Source organism: Vicugna pacos, chromosome 15 (genome assembly GCF_048564905.1).
Source record: "Vicugna pacos chromosome 15, VicPac4, whole genome shotgun sequence".
NCBI lineage: Eukaryota > Metazoa > Chordata > Mammalia > Artiodactyla > Camelidae > Vicugna > Vicugna pacos.
This window is the reverse complement of record NC_133001.1, coordinates 16406113-16429187: the sequence shown is the minus strand read 5'-3', so window position 1 is coordinate 16429187 and position 23075 is coordinate 16406113. Positions and strand designations below refer to the sequence as shown.

At 32.8% G+C, this 23075-nt stretch overlaps 1 protein-coding gene across 2 annotated transcripts in view; it reads right to left on the bottom strand.

Moving 5' to 3' along the window:
- The window catches only part of USP34 (ubiquitin specific peptidase 34), a 203801-nt gene that overhangs the window by 94538 nt on the left and 86188 nt on the right, over positions 1-23075 (bottom strand). For both annotated transcript variants that reach the window (XM_072937675.1, XM_072937674.1), the window contains 9 exons: positions 18707-18796; positions 16376-16471; positions 11997-12079; positions 9150-9304; positions 7896-8009; positions 6042-6141; positions 5748-5907; positions 2925-3051; positions 2681-2828 (listed from right to left, as the gene is read on the bottom strand). In XM_072937675.1, coding sequence (XP_072793776.1) covers positions 2681-2828; positions 2925-3051; positions 5748-5907; positions 6042-6141; positions 7896-8009; positions 9150-9304; positions 11997-12079; positions 16376-16471; positions 18707-18796 — 1073 coding nt within the window. The remainder of the gene's footprint in view (positions 1-2680; positions 2829-2924; positions 3052-5747; positions 5908-6041; positions 6142-7895; positions 8010-9149; positions 9305-11996; positions 12080-16375; positions 16472-18706; positions 18797-23075) is intronic.

Genomic DNA, 23075 nt, shown 5'->3' with positions numbered 1-23075 from the left:
GAGCCATACTCAGACCTAGTATTATAAAACCTCAGAACATTAGGAGTAAGAAGATCCACTAAGCTCTAAACTAGGTTTTAAAATATCAGAAATCAAAATGGCTTCAGAATTCTACATATCAACAACAGAATCACAAAACAATGCAGCAATACCTCGAAAATTCTAAAACAAAATTATTTCCCATCTAGAATTCTATACCCAGCCAAATTACCATACCATAAAGTATGAAAACATAAGAAATATATTTTTGATCATTCAAAGAATCAAAATCTTTACCCCATATCAACCTTCTCTCAGGAAGCTACTGGACAATCACATTGTATTTCAGCCACAAAAAAAAAAAGGACTAGGGGGGGCAATAAAGAAGGCATGGAATATCAGAAACAGTATATTTAACATAGGAGACAGACAGACAGAATTATCAGGAAGCTGATACAGCATACTCAACTGCTGAGCACAATTCAACAACTGGAGGACAACCAATAGGATCAGTGTGACTAGAAAAATCCATTACTGAGGGCCACAATCTCTACTGCCTTCATAATACCCTCTCTGTCCAAGCAAAGAATGGCAAGGGAATCTGGCCCAGATTCATATCTGTATCTGGACTCTCTTTACCATATGCTAGTGAAGTTTCTACTCTCTGATTCTGCTTAAATCAGCAGAAGACACTCATATTACCTCAGAGAAGAAATTCTCTTTTCATCTACTCCTAAGAGCTAAAGTACATCATGAAGAGATCAGAAAAGACTCTTGACAGTAATTTCTATTAGATATTTCAGCATCTTGTCAACATTATAGCACTAAGATATGTCTTCACTGTGCCAAGACCTATACTTGAGAATTCTTCCACTGATAACCTCAGATGAGGTTTTAAAGAAAGGTGAAAGTATAACCTCTTTAACTTGTTTTCTCCTGTGACCCTTTATTCATAGCGGCTGTTCTCCCCCTTTTACCTAATCCATCAAGTTTGTGCTTGCTTATCTCTTTCACAAAATTAAATACACTGTTTAGGAATATGTATACTGGAGGTAAAACCACACACAGAACACCAAAAAAAAAAAAAAAGCCAAAAAAAATTCAAGATACTGTTAAGGGGAAGCTGAAAGGATGCTATCAGGGAAAGACATACAACTAGCTACTAATAACATCCAGTTCTTAATCTGGGTGGTAGGCACATTGGTGGTTTTCATTTTATTATTACTCATTTCACATTCTTTTCTTTATGTACATTTCAATGTAATCAAAACAGATACTTTTCGACCTGAAAATTCCCTAGCTAGGTATTTAGCCAACATGTACTAGCTAATGTATATATTAAGGATCCTCTCTAAAACACCATAATACCAAAAGAATGGAGACAACCTAAATGTCCATTAATAGAGAATAAGTAAAATAAATCATGGTACTACCATATTATGGACTATGCACATCTTAAAAATAATGAGGTAACTTTCTATATGTACTAATATGGAATGTTCTCTAAGATAATGTTAAGCATTACAGGCAAAGAGTAGCAGAGTATAACTGGAATGCTACATTTGTGTTTTAAGTGTATAGTTGACCTTTGAACAACACAGGTTTGAACTATGCAGACCCATTTACAAACAGATTTTTTTCAATATTAAAACTATAGTACAACACAATTCTCAGTTGGTTGAATCTATGAACCATGGTTACAAAGAACCACAGCTACAGAGGGCCAACAGTAAGTTATACACAAAGTTTTGACTGTGTGGAAGACTGGCACCCTTAACCCCCATGCAATTCAAGGCTCAACTATATATATACAAATATTCTTACATTATATCTTGGTATCTCTTGAAGATTTATATAAGAAAATTTGCCTCAGGAGAAGCAAAATGGGTGGTTTAGAGATAGGGGTAGGATGGAGACTTTTCAACATCTACTCTTCTTTACCAAGAATACTTATTAATTACTCAAGAACAAAATTTAAGATCTGATAAACTTTAGAAGACACAGATGCTTTCATCTTAGGCATACTGTAGTAAAATTACTGGCACCTTACTAAAAGATGCAAAAGAATTATCACTCTGCACAGAGACAGGTTAAAAGTCCTACAAAGAAGCCTCTCATACTTGAAGACTTTTTCCTAAATATATATTTATCCTGCTTTAATTTCAGACCCTTAAATTGTCTGTAAAAATTAACAGCTTTCGTGGTTGTTCCTCTGATTAGCTCTTACATGTACGGAAAGACACTAAAAATGCACTAGTGGTTTAATAGTAAGGAAGGAATCAAATATATCTTTCAGGCCCACATGAAAAAATTTTGGAGAGAAGGGTAGATGCACATGGGTGTGTTATTTTCACGTGCTTAAAAAAAAGAACAAAATAAATCAAAATGGCCAAAAAAAATTATTGGGTAAAACTGAGTAGTGGGCAGTGTATGTACACAAACATTAATTACCACATTGTTTCTCAAATAACTTCCAAAAGCAGAATTTTTCTAAAAAAAAAAATGAAGACAAATGTTTGCAAATAACACCTGAAGAAACTATTAACTCTTGCCTAAAGATCAGTAGCACCATAGCAAGGGTAGGGGAAGGTGGGGGAGGTGCGAGCCATGAACATGGCTGATAGTCTCCAAAGAAGTAAAGATTTAAAGTTGACATATAATAGAACCTAGAAAATATGAAAATTTGAACTGATGGACTTACCAGGAAACTCTCCCTTTCGGCTGCTTTGACCAAACTCCTGAAGCTGAGCTTGTTGATTTATTTGTTCTTTCTGTAAATTTTCATACCAATGAGTTACTTCAGCCCTAAGATCTGCTACCTGGTCACTAGGATACATTTCAATAGTCATCTGAAATATGAGATGCAACCAATTTAAAAATACAAAAAGAACATACATTTGAACTGGGAAATGTTATCAATTTGGAAACTAAAATTATATACCTACCTTGTCAGGAAGTCCAGCTGGCTGACATACAACCCTTAGCGGCAGGGACTGTTTGTCACTCAGTGCTTTCAAATGACTACTAATACCAGTGCCTTCAATTTGCCACTGTCTGAGGTGATATGCAAACCTAAAACACACAAAAACCACACAGAGGAAGAATATCATTTTAAATCATTTTAATGTTACAAAAGTTTTTACTATTTTACAAAATGAAAAAACCCACAAAAGATTCTAGCACATTACAATTTACAACACTTTTCATCACATTAAATCAAACTTAAATATGTAAATAAAGCCAAGAGTTCCTTAAAAAATAATTTTCAAGAAAAATTACTGAGGAAAAAAAATCCCATTAAGAACATTATTTACTTTAAAAAAGAAGGAGGCCCAGGGGAGTAGCAAAAGCAGGAGGAATTTAAATAAACTAATCCAGTAAGTGAAATGGCAAGTTGTCATTCCTACATTCAGAAGAGGAAAAAAGGTATTAGGAAATACTTTTCAAAGACAGAACTGTATTCTAGTAAATATATGTTAACCAGCCTAACAACTTGATAGCTGATTCCATGACTGCTAAAAATCATAAAATGAGTTATAAAGATTAAATGAGGTATAAAGATTAATACTTCAAAGGAGACAGGCATCTAGCATGACGCTCACTAAATATTTGTCAATTTTATAACTGATTTTCAGTTGTTGAAGACAGGATCCAGGGTACCTGAATTCAGTTAAGAAAAAAATTATCAGTGTCTAAAACTAATCAGCAATTCTGGAATAAAAAGAGGACAGATAAGGAAGTAAATGGACTTGATTTCCTGGAAATGATTCAATGTTCAGCTTCTATAAGCAAAAGAGTAATCTTAATCTTCTAGATAAGTCTGAGATAATTCTTTGTTATGAGGGGGCTATCTCGTGCACTGTAAGATGTTTGGCAGGGCCCTCTACCTTTTGTATGCCAATAGCACTGTCTTCTCCCTTAAGCAGTCTGATAGTCCAAACTGTCTCCAGACATTACCTAATGTTCCCTGGGAGACAAAATCACTTCTGGTTGAGAACTCCTGTTTAAGATTATAACCTTATCTCTTTTTAAAAAGAAAGTCCCTTTAAAAAGACACTTTTATTTACTCTCTTAACATAAGGAATACACAAATACAATAATTACTTTATATTGTCATTTTATAAACGTTAGGCAGTTTTAAATTGGGAGTAGCACTAAACACGTTAAGCACTTGAAATTGTACAATGATACTACACAAGGATTTGCATGAAAATTCCTGGATAATTTTTAAACTAGCTCTTAGTTTTTGAATATTCAATTCTATTGGTTTCCTAGTTTCTTTACTTGCCACCCATAATACAAATATTTGCATTAATTAGTTAAAACCAGTACTAACTTTAAGAGTAATAAGAACAAGCACAAAGATTTCTATCAAGGATACTGCAATCAATTTTTCTGAGTTAGAGAAAAATTTGTACGTCTGAGAAGGGATTTTTAAACTGAAATTCATTAAACTTATAAAATGCACCACAGAATCCTAGGAACAATTTATTTTTAAAGACTTTTAAAACAAGTTCTCATTTTTCAAATATTGGTAACACTGTATGAGGACTAAGGGCTTGAACCAACAGGATCTTTGGTTTGTAGTTTGTAGACCCCACAGCATAGAGAAAATTTTAGAAAAATACCTATCATATCATTAACAGTAAATATATCTGATAGGAAAAGATGGATTATAAAGACTGATTTTCTACAGTATTATTTTAGCACAATATCTGAATTTTATAATGAGTATGTAATAATTTTGTATTAATTTGAGTAAGACATATCACATTTGCTTTTTTATTTTTATTTTTTTAAAGTGATAAAGGTTACGAGGCAGTGTGAAGTTTCTGCACAAAAAACTTTTAGTTCCCTTACACATTCTTTAAAAACACAAGGAATTTTTAAAGTAGAATTTCCATAAATTACAATCAGAATCAAAATAAATAATTTTGTAAGCCTAAATGTTTTAAATCATGGAGTCATGTTATGTGTGGAAAAACTATTATTCAGTATTTCCTAGTATTTTAAGAAAATGCCAATATATATCAATCGTATAAGTTTTTCATTATCAAACTAAGCTCTGAAGTTGAAAGAAGTTATTAATTTTAACAATTTTTTAACACAGTTCTTTGTACTTTTACATTTACTCATGATTTTTAACAAACAGAATTTCTTAATTAAAACTATCTACTCACCTTTCAATTCAGTCGATATATTCATAAATGTTAATTTGCTTTATTTCTGTATTACACAGGGTATGTCTAAATTAATTATATAGATATTCATTAACACAGAATTTTTTGATCATGTTTCCATGGTAAATGGAAATTCAAAATTAAAATACTGTCTCCTAGTCCAGGAAGAAAAAAAAACAGCAAATGAAACAAATGACTCAACTTGATTCAACTATGAGAGATTATTCGATGTTCTTGTTGAGGGTTTTAGTGAAACTTTTTCTGGTAGTGTTGGTCTGCCATTTCAATCATAGTAATACTTTCTTAGAGATGAAATTCTGTCTACAGAGTCTTATTCATGCATATCTTCTCAGAGTCTTATGATTTTTAAAATTTTGCAATATTTACCAGGAACCTACATTGCCTATTCAACGGCGAAATGGAACATATAATGAATAAAAATTACTTCTGTAACTAACCCTTCACTTTTGTAAGTTATGCTTTCTACCTGCCCCCAAGAAAAACTTCAATTTTAAGAATACTTTTGGACATATCAGCAATAAGAAAGCCTGAAATTCATTCTGATAATGTGGAATTAAAAAAAATTACCTTCTCCTAAATGCTTCCAGATGTGTCTTCAGCATAAGGAGTCCTCTTTCTATAACAGTGAGACTTGAGTGTGATTCCTGTTCAAGACTGCTAGAAGCTATCATAAGACTCTCCATACACTTACTAATAAATTCTTGCTCCTTCTCCAAACCCGTTTTACCTGAAAATCACATGTTTAGACATGTACGTCAATCTTATATCCTTGTTTAGCTGTATTAAAGAAAATGAATTATAGCTAAACAAAAAATACTTACATAAAAAATTACCTATTCAACAATATTTCAAATCACTCACCATTAATATAATAGGAGTTAATATACTGGATAGCTGCTCGACTGACATCACCAGATTGTGCTCTTAAAGCAATGCCCCAAAATTGGTCCATACCACACAGCTAAGAAAGAAAAACAGGAAATGTATGTTATTATTTGTCAAACAATGTAAATTATTATATGACTGAAGTAACAAATTTAAAAGGCATACAATATCAAAGAGTTTTAATATCCTATAAAGTATTTAAAAGACAATTCCTAATTATTTAGTGTTCTTAGCTAATTGTTTAACAATAATAAGGATAAAAGCCTTGGAAATTTCCTCAATTACTGAAACATACCTGTATTGGTTCTAAAGGTAACTTATTTATAAAGCATCTAACTATGTATGTGTGTAACGTTTAACTCAAAAGTTCTGACTACATAGTGGGAAAACCTCAAATCTTCAAAATATGCTACAAAGGAGTAACAACACACACAATTATTAGCATAACAATGTCAATGCTTTCATCCAACTTATTCTAATATAGTCATTCCTTTCAGTTATTCACAGGAAATCAAAAAGATATGCTAACCCAAGTTGTCACTTAAATTTACATCAACCATGAGATGAAGAGTATTCTCACTGAAAAGTACCAAAAAAGTAGAAATGGAAAGTTCTCAAAGGTTGAGCAGAGTGAAGAAAAATAACCTGATAGACGACGGAACAGCTTTAGTGTTCATATCATCTACTTAAAAAGCAGTATTACCTCAAAATTAGAGTATGACTACTTAGGTAAATCAGATCTGTCTAGTTGTCTGAAATCATCAAATTGAAACTTAGAGTGCTATCACAGTTAGGACCAAAAACTTAAAAATAAAAACAACTAACCAAACAAAACAAAACAAACATTATTCAAACAAGGAAAAGAAGGCAGGAAAATACCACAAAAGCATTCTAAAAACAATTAAAATTATTCTTTACAACACAGATTAACATCAGCTTTCTCTGCTTCTCTCTCTTTATAACACAACTCAATCTTCAAAGAAAATTAACGAAAAATATGAGTGGATACGACATAAATCAAAGCTATCATTAATAAACTGGAATGTCCAGTAAGGAAGATTTTCAAGTAACAGTCTGTGTTAGGAGGGTCTAAGCATAATGCATTCGAAGAAAACCTCACAGCCACCCAACTAGGCAAATGGAACTCTAAGCCAGAGAAGACCAGCCATTTGTGACAGTCTTCAGTTAATTAACTGATCATCATGCCTCATGGTCAGAGACGATTTAGGTAGATTCTGTTCCAAAACTGAAGTCTGCAACAGGAACGCTGGAGTTGCCCAAGAGCAACTAAAAGCTTGGCCACGATGAATGACATGAAAATCAGATTTTAGACAAATCAACCTTCTACTTGGCAAAATTCTTCTCTATTAGTCAAGGAATGTGCAATAAGTTATTTTAATTGAGTTACAATTAGCATACAATATTATATTAGTTTCAGGTGTACAGCACAGTGATTCAACATTTTTATACATTGAAATGATCACTGCAGTAAGATCAATTACCATCTGTCACCATACAAAGTTGTTACAGTATTATTGACTGTATTATCTATGCGTACATCATATGTTCATGACATTTATTTTATAGCTGAAAGTTTGTACCACAAGTTTTCATTAAGTACAACCAAGGTTATCTTTAGTAATGAAAAATCAACTTTGCTTTATAAAACTTTTTAAAACCAAAATAAGCTTTTTGAAACCTTAGAATAAAAGTCTGCACAGTTAGTAAATTCAACGCTTGGTAGACTATATAATTCACTAAGCTACTTTGAGGAATAAAAAAAAAAATTCCACAAGTTGATTTAATAAAGTGACAAGTCTAAATCCATACCTCAGAGTTTGAACCACCATCATAGGCACTGGTAGCCAATCGAGCCAAGTTACAGAGATGCTGAAACAGGTTTAAGCCAGTCATGCTAATCGTTTCAGGCTTTAGCTGGGGCATCTTTAAAAAAATTTTTTTAAAGATAGTTCAGTGTGAAAATTAATTTAACAGATTTCATTTTATTGGGTTTAACATAACAGATTTAAGTAGTTAACAAACTTTACTAAAAATATTGAAGACAATGTATCAGCTCAGGTTTTTAGTGATAATTTAAAAACAGATTAAATTTAATGAAAATTTTATTCACATAGTGACTGAAACCCATCTAATACGTGTTTCAATTTTTGAGATGTACATAGATACATAGGCCCAAATCAGAGGAAATTAACCGAAAATGTTTATCATTTAGTGTATACCTACAACAGACACATTTGTAAGATATACAGCTACATGTACAGCTTGTGTGTAAGTTAGAGCTTGAAATTAAGATACCTGAAGGTCTATTTGTAGATTTGTCTTGGATTTATTGAGTTAGTTTATATTACCAAAATTCATTCATATGTACTCAATTCTACCACAGAGATGAGTATTCACAAAGAGCCTTTATAATCTCAAAAACCAGCACAGAAATAATAAAGTCTACTGCTTTATTATCATCAATGTTTTAAAATTCAAATGGAAAATTATCACCTGAATCACTTTTGGCATCTGATAAAAACAAAAAAATTGATAGAACAGTATCCTTAATATCATGATAGCACTACCTAAAAATGCCTTCCAAGGAATCTATAAATCTAAAGATTGGCTTCTATATGCCCGAAGACAGAATAAAAACCACAACCGTTTAACTAAGAAGAGTCAATATATTCTATAGCTTTCACCCGAGCAGGTGTGGGCACCACCCCTGAAAACCTGAACTATAATGGTATCAATGATTTTAAAAATACACACCAACCCCCCCCACATTTCTTATTAGTGTATACCTGAAGAGTTATTTTATTACTGTTAGTTTAAGTACTTTAGTTAAGAAAGATTTTTTAAATATAAACTAAGCATTCATTTAGATATAAACACTGTAGAGGACAAAATTAAAGCTAATCTAAATGGCAAAAATTACGTAAGGACTGCTGAAAAGCAGTCCTTTTTTTTTTAAGTATGTCAAAAGAAGAAAAAGTGAGTATTAGAATTTGTATTTCAAGAGAGAAAAAGGATACATAGAAAAATGACATAAACAATAAAGCTGTCAAGAAATAAAATTACCTTCTCCAGGAAAAGATGTTTGTAGGTTTCCATTCCCATAGCATGTTGATCTTTACTTCGAACTTGATTTAAAAACCAATGGAGTGCATCATCGTAACACTCAGAGTCTTCTACTAAACAATGCCATAAAATGTCAACTTGCTCCAAACTTAACCCTAGATGAAAATTACATAATTTAAATCATGGTACAACACACAACATTTTCATCCTAATTCAATGTATTAGAAGCACCAATATATACAGAAATATAAAAATTATTTCATAAGAGATTTCATATAACTTATGCTTTCAAACATAGTTAAATATACTATATATATATAAATCATCTTTTAAAAAAGTAACTTACATAATATCCCAGAAAAGCCATTGGTTCTGATAATCATTCTCCCTAAAATATGAGCTTATCATTGTATTCTAGTAAACATGATTAAAGGGAGGTAATCCCCAAAGTTCAGTCAGTCCTAAGGTTTAGGGGTTAAGAACAGAGTGAATACCATGTTCAAAGCTCATTCTAAGCACACAGGAGATAAACAATAAATGTCAATAAGCATTATTTTTGTTAACTATGAAAAGAAAGATCCTTATGATAAATAAAATAAAAGGGAACTGATTGCCTAAAACAGAACAGCAATATATCAGGGTATACAATTAGCTAGGAGGCCAATGTAATGAGATGAAATCTGTTTGGTACTTTGACCCAAGTATTACATAATTCCAAAGTGTGGCAGAAGGAATCCGAAGAACTACCCAGAATGAAAGAGAAGGCATTAGAGCAATTTCAAGTCTGAATATTGATGTGCGACAATCCAAAAGAGTAGAATAAAAACACCAAAGGGATTTCTAAAGTATATTATAAGGGGTTCAAAAGCCTGGGCATATTCCCCAGTGAGAAGGCATATGAAAGGATGACAGAATCCTAATCCAGTGAGAAGGCATATGAAAGGATGACAGAATCCTAAGAAACTTTTCTCCCCTGGGAAAAGTAGATGAGATCCAGAATGCAGAAAAACACCTCAGAAAATACTTACCTAGTAGCAATATCAGTCTAAAGAACTGGATCAGAAAAAACTGTCCAATCAGTTTCTCACAGAAACAGTTAAGGTATGGATTGATTACCTGTTCTAAGAAGATTTTTGTGCCCCTAAGAGCTAACATAAAAAAACTAGAAACAACCTTTAGTGTATATTGTAACTTAAAACGTTATAAATTCACATCAACTAATTAAGAGAGATAAGTGAAGAAAACAGATTAACAGTCCTTAAAAAAAGCATCAAGGTAAATTATAGTAAACTACATGACAAAATAGAACTGGCTGAACCACCAATTCACACTCAATAGGCAACATATAAGTTTCTATCACTGTTCTAAGTTTCTTGAAGACTACAGTTACTGGTATATTAAAAATCAGTATCAACTTACCAAATGTAACTTTAGAGTAGCCACATTATACCTGACAGGAACTGTGCCAGTTAGAGAAAAATAATTATGATGTATGATGATGATAAGTGAAGCCTGCAATTTGATTTTATCTGGAGTAGCTATTGAAAGCCCATACAAAAAGAGTATCTTCTGTACCCACTGGGACAGGAGAAGCAAAATAGTTTATTTTTCAAAAACTGAGAAGAGTAGTTAACATTTTCCAGTGAAAATCTATACTCAACAAACATGAAACTTAATGGTGATGTGAAATTATTTATGCTAACAACATCTGTTTTGGTTTGACTTCTCCATATATAAGGTCTTTTAAAATATTTTATATTATTTCTTTCTTATATGTTATCAATCATAATGGGTATAATAAATGACCTAATAACATGAAATGTAAGTTTCCTGTCAAGAAACAGGTATCTTCATTTTAAAATCTATTGGTATCACAATGTTAGTGGCATTTATTAGAAACAGCTTGACTTAAATAAGAAATTACAGACTTAAACAGTAAGATAAACACATGCTTTGTCTAGTAAAACCATCACCAGTTTGAATATATTAATCACCACTAAAGAAAGAGAATGTCCTGCTAATAAATGGTTTACTGACATGGACACACAGAAAAAGAGGGTGGAGCATGAAAGAAAACACAATCAGCCTAGCAAGAAAAAAGGAGCTCTGGCCAAAAGAAATCAAGCTTCCTCCTTTCTTGTGAGAATATCTAAAGCATGTGATTTGGAAACAGTTCACACTTTGAATATACCAGACCAATCTCTTTTTTTTCCTGATTAAATGTTGCTGAAATTGAGTTTGATATTTATCTAAATAAAGCTAGGGTTTCTAAGTATCATCTATGAAGCCAAGCAATTTTGGATAAAATTAACCCTGACAGTAATATGCAGAAAGTGTTTTCAATTGGAGTAATAGGAAGATTCTATAATCAGAGGTAATAAAAAGTAGTCACCCTAACATGATAGGTTCCCCTATTCCAAACATTTTATTCTTTTTTTTAACATTTTTTATTGATTTATAATCCTTTTACAATGTTGTGTCAAATTCCAGTGTTCAGCACAATTTTTCAGTCATTCATGGACATATACACACTTGTCACATTTTTTTCTCTGTGATTTATCATAACATTTTGTGTATATTTCCCTGTGCTATACAGTGTAATCTTGTTTATCCAAACATTTTATTCTTGAAATGAGTCTTTCAGCCACTGAGAAACTGATATTTTCAGAGACAAAAGAACGTATCAGGGTCAAGTTCCTATTACCATATACCACACCTAGAGGACATTTAGTATTAAGAGTAATCTGACCACCACAGAAATCTAAAGGCATGAGTATATTTAACTAGACTCTTTGAAGAATCCATAAACATCCAAAAGCTGGTTAAAATATTGATTTAAAAACTTACTGAAATGATCAGGTGATCCCAGAGTTGAAAACACACAAGTTAAGAACTGAAGTCGTACTTGAACTTCGGCACTATGGCTGTACCTATATTTAAAAAGTCATTAAAATAATTAACTGAGAGATCTTATTTTTTTAAATTACTTTTAAAGATTTAAAGTCCCTAATATTAAATTATACCAAATACATAAAATTTCATTTAATAATTCATAATTAACATGTTAACTACATAACTTTGGTTACACACACAAAATGCCATAAAGCCAAATGTGGTTAAGATTTATGTTATTTAATATTATAAAAATCTGTAAACTATTAGAGCACATACTTTCAAGTTAGATAAAGTAGATAAGAACTAAACACTAGAACAAAGAAATAAGTCATTTAAAAATTATGCAGTATGTACATAAGTTAGAATACTTAATAAAAACTACATTTCCTCTTACAAATTGCATATTTCATTACCACTGTCTCTCCAGTGGTAATACTCTATTTCTTCAACAGGAAACATTAATAAAATATCTCTTCATAAAGAATACAGCTGATACCAAATTCGCATTTTTAAATGTTATTTCAAATCTAAGTAATTGTAATTCATGTGTACAAAGTGCAAAGGATACTCTAAGAGTTGCCTTGGAAGCTTGTTAAGTAGGTGATTTCACATGGTTCTTTGGGAATTCAGTTTGCAGGAATATGCGAAGGAACAGCATTTTAAGAAGTAAGCGTTGGTCTGTGGTGTAGGAAGGGTAGGAGATGAGTCTGAAAAGGTAGACCGGGGCCAACCTGTGGCCAGTCTGAATGTCAGACAGTAGAGTTTACTATTGTTCTGGATGGAAAAGGAAGTCAATGACAGATGTTGGAGGAGAGAAAAGGGGCAATGATCAGGTTGGCATTTTAGGATTCTTTTAGCAACTGTGAACTGCATATTGAACTGTGTCTGTGATATCCCAACATTCTAGTTCCCTCAAGCACCTGAACACCCCAATCAATGAGACTAAGTCAATCATGAGATCTTATCTATGTTACAAATCAAAAGGCGGGTAGTGGATGAATTGCCCAAATTATTTTGCCAGCAAAAGGAAGCAGCCAGTCTGAGCCTTGATTTATATATTCCAGTTTGCAAAGAGTCAAAGAGCCTCTTAATTCAATTCCTTAAAATCTTTAAGGTAAAGAATAAAATTTTAAACACTTCCCAAAATTAGCTGTTTCAAAAATTACACTAGATTTGCTATTAAAGTTAAAAGTTAAGATTTTCTAAAGATTACATTTGCTGGATATATCTTTGCTTCCCTTTACTGTCTCATATTAACACTGGCAAAGAAAAGATGAACTTCTGCCTCATTACTGCTGCAGTATCTATGAAGATAAAAGTACTTGTGGCAAGGTGACTGGGAGTGCAAGAGAGGGGAATACAGTAAGCAACTCATAGACTAGAAGGCTATCTAGATAAAATTCAAGACCAACTCTTAATAGTTCTCAATCTTTTACTAAAAGGACAGAGATATTGTAGCAGAAACTTTGGAGTACAGGTTCAAATGCAAGTTCTATCATACATCAGTTCTGTGATTTTAAGTTATTGCACTTCTCTGAGCCCAAGTATAGGGAATGTTGGTTACAGACAAAAAGGGAATAATGTCTTGTCCTTTACAAAGTACCTTTACTTCCTGAATACTTCCTTCCCCTATACTTATATCTCCGAGTAAGGGACCTAGAATCCTAGAAGGCATGGATCCAGTTCCTTTGTCCTCCCTTCTTCAGCTTCCACAGTACTGCCACTGTCTCCACACTTCAGAGGACTCTGCCTTTGTCAGAATCACACTGGCTGCTGAAATCACCAGCCAGGAAGTCTCCTGGGGTGCAAATCAACAGTGTTATCAGTACCGATAAATTCTCCTGGGCTTGTCCATGGCTCCCAACATTGCAGAAAATATAGAATAAAAATAATCTCCCTATAGGCATAAAACTTTAGTGACAAACTAACACTTAAAAAAAAAATCATTCTCTTTGTAGCTTCAATGTTAACACAGGATTTTTCTCTAGCAGCCACTGGATTCAAGAAATGTGTTAACACATCCATTTATGAAATGAAGTGTTTCACAAGAGTGCCACAAGAATCTTCTTGTCCTAGGTGAAAATCTTAGAACTTTCCCTGCTATAATCTCCACTGAACGAATAGAAAGTAATGTGCCACAAACTAATGAAGTCTGCATGCTTTAACAAAGAGCTACAAATGTACAAATGTTTTATAGCCTGACAAACAAGGGAATTATACTGAAACAGTCCAGACAACAACTCTCTGTTCTAAGATTTTATTCCCCTAAAATGTCAGAGAACAAGGCAGATTGGAGGATTGGAAGGATACTCTTGTGTACCCTAGAAAAGCAGAAAACTCATCTCCAAAGATCACATTTTTTTTTTTACCGCAGAAACAATGCTTTTATCAGGCTCTACCTCTGGCTCCACTAAAAGTGACCAACTTCCCTGTAGCCGAAGCTGTGAACAATCAAGTTTCATATCTGCGTTCATTTTTGGCACTTAATGCTGGGCTTTCTGTTTCTGAGGATGGCTCATCTATGTCTTCCACTCCCCTCTGTTAAGCTCCCATTCCTGCTCTTCAAGCACACAAGTTGTGGCTCTGGTGGGAGCTCTTTTATAACTTAAGTGTTTTCTGCTGACAGGTAATTTGAATTCTGCCTCCTAAACATGGTGGTCATGTGTGGTTTTTATTTTTGCTCCTTGCTGATCTTAAAGCTTTTATAGAGTATGTATGGAGTTGCTCAGATTCAGGTCACGATTATCCTCACCACTGCTTCAAGAATAATAATTAAAGGAGGACAGACTATGAACAACACTTAGAATTTCAGTAAGATTTAAAGAGAATGCATCTCGTATAGAGCTAATTTTGTAAGCAAAGCTATGAAACAGAGTAAATTTAAGAAAATCTCAAAAATAATTTGACAGGCTTGAAAACAGGATGTTTAAAAAAAAATCATTGAACAAAAAACAGGAAAGTTTAGTTTAGATTTTAGAGAGCCCAGAATACTAGACTGAAGAAACTGGAATTTATTTTTCATGCAGTTTCTTGTTTGTTTTATACCACAGTTTGCTTTAGCCAGGTACCTACAATTTATAGATCATCTATTATGTGCCAGATACAGCTTATTAATTTAATTCTTGAGTTATTTATCATCTCAAGTTTAAATGTTCTCATTTTTAAAATAAGACTTCCTACCTCGAATGAACTGTTCTGTATCTTGAAGTTAGTAATACTTAAAAGGTATCTGGCACATAGTAAGGATCAATGAACACTGGCTATTTTTATCACCATCATCATCATCATCATCACTATTTATGTTTGGAAATAAAAGTATACCAAAAAGGCCCCAAATCTCCAAGTTTTAGGTGACTAGGAGGATGGTGGTACTCTGAAGAGCACAGTAAAATCTGGAGAAAGAGCTAATTTGTGGTTGAAGATAAATGAATCCATTTTTGGAGATGAGTAGTATGCCTTAGAAGTCTACAACTTTTCTGAACACTTCTAAAGTCTGATCAGTTCTGATCTATATGAAAGTTTTCTATGTGGACGTTTTCTCAATAAATACTGTGGCTACTTCTCTTATTCACTGACGTGCGCTGATACTGACCCTGAGTTGCTTTTCTTGAATTGACTACCAGCTTCCACTAACTGACTCACAAGCAGAAACTTTCTGAATTCTACATGTTTCCTTTTTGGTAAGCATCTCTCTATAAGAAGCTTTAAACACAGCCATAACACTAGCCAATTTCTACCAACTCTTATCTAGACTCACTTCAAAATATCGAGAATATTTTTAACGATGAAATATTAGCCAGTTATAATATCACAGTTTTTAAAGTTTTCACAAATCCTGAACTTTCTAATGTAAGTATCCAATTATAATAATAAAGGAAAGTGTTTTAAAATAATTCTCTGTTAAATCTACTTGTATGGAAGTAAATATTTCAGAAGTTTTAGAATCCATGAGTAATACATTAATAAAAGGATATTTTGGTGATTTCTGAAAAAAATATTTACTTTTGATTCATGAAAGCAATGACTCTGAACTAAACAGTGAAGTAAGTCAGAAAGTAACACATTATATAAACTGACTATACTTCAATTAAAAAAAATAAGTGAAGGTTAATCAACAAAGTTATATAACCTACATTTCCCTAAGAATTATCAAAATAACCTTATAAAATTCTTCAACTTAAAGAGAATTTCTTTCTCTTAAAAATTATGTAAGTAAAATTTTCATTACATTTATTTACTATACGAAAGAAAAAGAGTAGGAACACTGTACAATTATCTTCCACAGGAAAGACAATCAACACACATAACTTTGCTAGTTAAGGAATACTTACAGTGCATGCTTTTGTCTTCCTTCTCTTACAGCTTGAATATAGTATACCAAATTATCAAAGAAAAGCTTCATCATGTTCAGTTCTTTTTCTGCCCACCTTGCCAATTGAAAGAAAAAATAATTTTAAAGGGTCAGAGAATAAATTTATTTTAGGATAGGGGAAAAAACTATCTTAAAAAATCTTCAAAAGCAAAGTCTCTCTCAATTATCAAAAACTTCTAAGTTCTATTTATAATTAAATTGTGAAAAAGGTATAAAGCAATGCACCTTAATTTTGATGAAGTTAAAGTACTATTGTTTTTTAACTCTCAAAATAATCTCTGTGAAGGGGATAAAAATGTCTGGCAGAATGCCAATTATAAATGACTAATTTGAATTAATATTAAAAAAAAGTATGATACAGTCCATGTAAGGATGGACTGTGTGCCTTGTTCATTGTTTAGCAGAGTGCCTAGCAGAACACATACAACATGAACTAACCGAGTGAATCAGTTGGGTTTTTTATGGTAAATAATTTGCTGTTTTAAATAATTTTTTAAGCAAAGAAATATTCAGGTATTACGCTCCAACACACACTAGAATAAAAAAAGAAATAATGAATGATAAAAATAATCAGAGATGCCAGGGTCCATAACTTTCATAACTAACAATTTATTCCATATAATACTTACTAGCAATGTATCTATAACATGTATAGATGTAGAAGTATTGAAATTCCAAAACTTCTGATGTAATTTACATCATGTTTTTGCCATAGCCTTCTTTTCAAAATAAGTTACTCTTGCCTTGCCAACTACTTGCCAGTCTGTTTGCTGGTTACCTTAAGATTTACTAAGAGGATCAAAGATAACAATTTCCAATTTTAAAATATGGGCCATTAGAGTTTGAGAGATAATACATTATCAAATGTTGAGTGCTGCTGCACATAATAAATTCACAGTAAGTGGAAGTTTTTGCTATTATTGATGCCAACTAACCATAGGAGTGCAGAGGTTTTTTTTTAAAGTGATCCACTTGATGACATTTAGGATACCAGCCTCATCTTGGAATTAACTGAGCTCCTTTATATTTAATTCAAGGAATAAGCTAAAATGGTTTCAACTCAATAAACTTAGGTTCAGGTACTTGATGAGTTACTCAGTATTCAGTTTTGTACTTTTGTAAGAATGTTATCCTTTGTTACTCCTCAGTATAAACCCCACATGACAACAATACCAACCTGCCCAAGTTAGCTATCAATGAATCACTGTAATACTTTTGAATTTTGTAATTCGGTCATTTAAAAACTATGGGAAGAATCAATAAAATAAAACTCATGCTATTCTTGTACTTAAAGGATGCTAAATGCTTTCCCCCCATTCCTCTGTTTAGCTTCTCAAAGACCCTCCTTGTACTCACAAATAGAACTGTCACTAGGGTCATACTGTAACATTAACCGAAGAAGAGACCTTCACAGATGCTTTAAAAAAAAAAAAGTAATAAAGGTTCAGGCTAAATAGATCCCCTATTAAAAGAAAAATAAAAAGCAGGGGCTATAACTCAGAAGAACTAACTTCATCCTATTTACAACTATAGTGTAGACTTCCAAGAATCATAAAAATCATATTCATTCGGAAAGCAAACAAGTACTCCTAGCAATTACTCTTAGATGTGAGAAGCAATTAGATAAAACACCATCCTTCCTGACCTTACAAATAATCCTTTAAAAGGTCTAATTTTTCTTAAAATTTAAAAGTCTCTGCAATCTCTCCAAAAAGTCTATTTTAAATAAAACAAATACATTCTTACAAGTTAATGACATGTTTGTGACAGCCAACTTTCTCCAAAATATTATCAAAAATTGGATCAATATCGTATCAAAGTACTCTCCTTAAAAGAATTCTTTAACATTCATCCTAAGTTTTCTATATATGTAAAGGATTACTAGGGTGATTGATCAAGATTATCCCTAACATGTCTAAAACCAATTCCTAGTAATGGGAAAAATTAAAGGCATCCTCAAGTGTTTAATGTGTGAATCTTCTTCAGGAGTCCTTTCCCATGGCCAGATGTACAAAAAATCTTTACCCTAAAATTATAGCATTAATTGTTACAGTATTTTTTTCCAACTACAAAGAATACAAAAGTCAGATTTCCTACTGATGGGGATATAATCTTGAGGGAGCTAAGCGGCAGAGATAGCACTCTGAGAAACGTAAGAAAACATTTAAACTACACAAAATTCAAATTTTCCTGGTGCAGAATAAAAGCTAGTAAGTTACTCAAAACTTTGATAATTATGATTTGAAAAAAGCATTTAAAATGAATACTTCTGTTTCTTTTATTTACTTACATTGTAATCCAATGTGTATCATAACTGCTCCCAAACTGCTGAAAAGTACCAAACAGTTTTGGAAGAAGACGAAGTGAAATTACTACTGATCTGAAACAGCAAGAACAGGTATTTGTAGAATAAAATAATTTTGACTACTATCAATAATTCTAGCTTTTAACAGAAATTCAACTATTTGAAATCTTAAATGCAAAAAGATTTAATGAACTTTACCTATGTTTCTATGCAAACATTAAAAAAAATTTCTCAAGTATCAATTTATTATACATTGGGTCAAGAAATCCAAGTTTTAAAAATCCAACTCAAGGTTTTTAAAGTAAAATATACTACATAAATAACTGAGTATAAAAGCAAGCAAAGAGCATTTAAATGTAAATTTGTTTTTCATGAAAGTATTCTCTAAAGAGTCATTGGTGTTTCTGAGGATTTAATCAAGGAAAACAGGAACCAGCAGCTTAGTTAGGTAAATTATCTAGAGCAGGTCTTCTCTAAGTTTAGTGTGCACTTGATTCACCTGGGAAGATACTGTTAAAATGCAAATTCTGATTCAGTAGGTCTGGGGTAGGTTCAGGATTGCATTCCTAATAAACTCATAAGTGATAGTCAAATTGCTGGTTTGCTGGATCATATTCTGAGCAGCAATAATGTAGAAAACATTTTTCAAATTATACAAATTATCACTTTCTCACTAATTCTCACATAATATAATCTGCATCTAAATTGAGAATCACTGCATGATGAGCCATGTTAATGACTGAAGCACAAAATATACCTCAAGCATAAAGGGGCCAAAAGTTGATAGGAAACCACTCTAAAACCTCAAGTAGATCTGAGTATGTCTATCTTTTGGGGTGGGAGGGGAATGGGGTATAGAGAACATACTGACATACAAATCCCCGAAGTCCTAGTAGGCAAGGAGGTTGGCTGCAGGAGGCTTGAAAGAAGCAAAACAAACTCTAATAATGTACTGAATTTCTTTTATTTTTAAGCTCAGGTGACAATATTGCTTCATGAAAGGATTTTTGAAAAGAGAAAAAGTTGGCACCCTACCACAAATAAGTCCTCAAAAATGCCTACTCTTTTCGAGAAGGGTACCAGGGATGTTAGAATACAGGGTTGCATTGCTGGGTGGGAGGGAAACAGTGGTGGATAGAGTAGGAGAAATTAGACAAGTTCCTGTTTCTAAATAAAACCCAAAGCACTTAAGTGGGACTACAAAGCCTTGTATGCCCTATCCCCATTCCTCCTATCAGTTCAGCTTAATTTCCTTCCCATCTTTCTTTTTGCTATTCCTTCAACACACAACAAACACATTCCTACCTTAGGGCCTTTGCTACTAGCTCTACTTGGAATATTCTTTACCTCTAAGTTATCTACCTGAAGGACTCCTTCCCTCACTTTATTAGTTTCTTCAATTATCAACAGAAAGGATGGCTCTGACAACTCTATGTTAAGTAATATCCTTCCAATGCTCCACGAACCTCTTTATTTCCCTTGATTCCTTCCCGACGTTTTTCATTGATCATCATCTGATTACCCTAAACCATCCTGATTCTTTGCTTGATTCAAAGTTTTTGTTATAACCAGAAGCTTATTACTAGGCAACCGTGTGTTGAGACCCTAACTTCACGTTGCCTTAGTAGAATGAATACACTTGTTGGTGGTCTTCACAGTTAAGGTCACATTTGGACTATTTTTTCCTAATCTTAGACTCTATATTTTAAGAAGACTGATGTGTTCTACAAAATGCTTTTCAGTCACTTTTAATTACAGTATACTTCAAAAGTTGACATGAAATGCTGTATATAATATAGTCTTTACAGAGGGAAAACAAAACCCAAAAAGTTACATAGTACCATCCATTTCTTAATTACATGAATCTTTATTTATGTAAACAAAATCCCTGACACATGCAATCATTTTACTAGAGAAATCTTTTGTATACAAAGGCAAAAAACTTCACACACAGGTTAAGTATCTATAGTGGATCACAAATGGCAAAAAACAGCACACTGGATAGGTTTCCAGAGTCTCAAATCAATTCTTGAGAAGCCACAGAATTTCAGGAGATACCTAGCATAGGATATGAACCTACCTTCTACTAAACATAAAATACTAAAGGGGCTAATTACAACCCAACCTCTACTACTTCCACCCTACTACCTGGACAGCAGTCTTAACTCACTTAATAACAGTAACTACTACACTGAAAAGTCATGGACTTTTCATTGCGAGAGCTAATGTCTACCTCATGCCCTCACTTTATGACAACATCTTGCAAACCAGTCTACTATGTGTTTCTGTGTGTAACTTTAAACTTCCTGAACTGATGAAATGATATTATGTGCTTTATAGAACAATCTACCTAAGGCTAAATGTGCACAAGACACATGCTACATATCACAGAGAGTATACAAGATATTTTTAAAAAGTGTTTACAGTGGTTTTGTATAAATGGTAGAATTATGGGCAATTTATGGAAGACTTTAATTTTCTTTTTCAGATCCCTGTGCTTCTCGAGAAATAATAAGCCCACATTACTGTTCAAAAGAAAACTAAGTTCCTTTTATAAAATAAGCTGGTCTAAGACCATAGAAAAGCAAAAACAAAAATTGCTGACAGGTCTACAAACCGCAGCAAGTGAGGAACTAGAAAGAAAATGAAAAAGCACAGAGAAAATTAAAAAGAAACACACATAAAACCTTTGTAAAGTACATAAAACAACTGACATCATCAAAAAGCAGACAACTTTTTTTTTTTGGTCAAATGTTAAGAAAATGGTAAATGAGTCCCATTTGTTTGTTTCAACATAAGAATAGCTTTCCTATTAATATTAGCACTTGTGTGCAACATTCCTTTCTTACTGTGATGGCACACTCAGGCGGCTAGGCTTGGAGAAAGGATTCTTGTGTTTAGAATAAAATCTGTCAAACTCTGATGTCACTACTGACATTCTGGGCCACACCATTCTTTACTGTGGGAGGCTGTCCACTGCATTGAGGGATGTTTAGTATTTAGTAGCATCCCTGGCCCAAAGTAGTATCTCCAAATCCCACTTATTAGTATGACAACTCAAAATACCTCCAGAAACTGATTACTGCCTAGAAAAAAAATCTTCCCTACTGAAAAACCACTGGTTTATCAGGAAACTGAAATTAATGATGTTCAAAATTAATTTTTAAAAAATTTGCATGATAATTTCAGTACATTCAGCTGGTATACACTGGATGTGTTGCATATTTCACAGGCTAAAAAATGCCACCATACTCTAAGTACCGGCACATATGACTAATTCACAGTTAAGACTAGCATAATACAGCAGCCCTCTGAGGAGTAAATTTTGAGGGCAACATTAACATCAGTACATTAGTTATGTTTACTATTATATTCAATAAACTATTCAATTTATATTCAATAAACCATTAAGTAACTATGATTAGGGTACAGGATTGCCTCCAAAAAATGAAAAACGCTTTGTCTTCAAGTAAACTTGGGTGTGAACAAATTAAAGCTTAAAAAATCCAAACTGGCAATTCTCCATTTTATACATAATTTTTCCCTTTTGTCTCTTTTAAGTTTCCCTACTTTTAAGAGAAATGCTCATTGTGAAAAAATTAGAAAATAGAAAAGCATTAAGAAGAAAAAATTAACTCTATCCTCCCAGAAATAACCATTCTACAGACTCACTTATTGCTTGCAATCTTTTTAGCAAGTGGGCCCATATCATTACATAACCTTTGAAATCAGGACTCTTAAAGGCCACAGGATATTTCATCTTTCACATAGCTTTTTTTCCCTTGCATTGACATATAACATACATGTAAAAACATACATAAATCTAAGTGACAGTTCAAAATATTAGGAGGTGAGCACAGCTGTGCAATGCACACCCACGTCAAGAAATCATCACCAGCGTTCCAGAAGCCTTGGCTGTGTCCTCTTTCCAGTCACTAACAATCCAAAAGTAACCATTATCCTGACTATTAAAACAATTTTCCTATTTTTAAACTTTATATAAATGGAGTAATAGAGATACTTCTTTGTATCTGGCTTCTCTCACTCAACATTATGTTTGTGAGATTCATTTACACTATTCTATGTAGCTGTAGTTCTTTTACTGTTACTACTACATATTATTCCATTCAACAAACAGTCCACAATTTACCTTCCTATTCTTTTTTTGGCATTTGGATAGCAGCATCAAGAATAGTTATTCTGAATAGTGCTTCTATGAACATTTTTTTTTTTGAGGTGTAATCTTTTATTTAAAAAAAAAATACTGCTGGGGGAGGGCATAGCTCGGCGGTAGAGTGCCTGCTTAGGTCCTGGGTTCAATTCCCTGCACCTCCATTAAAAAATAAATAAACCC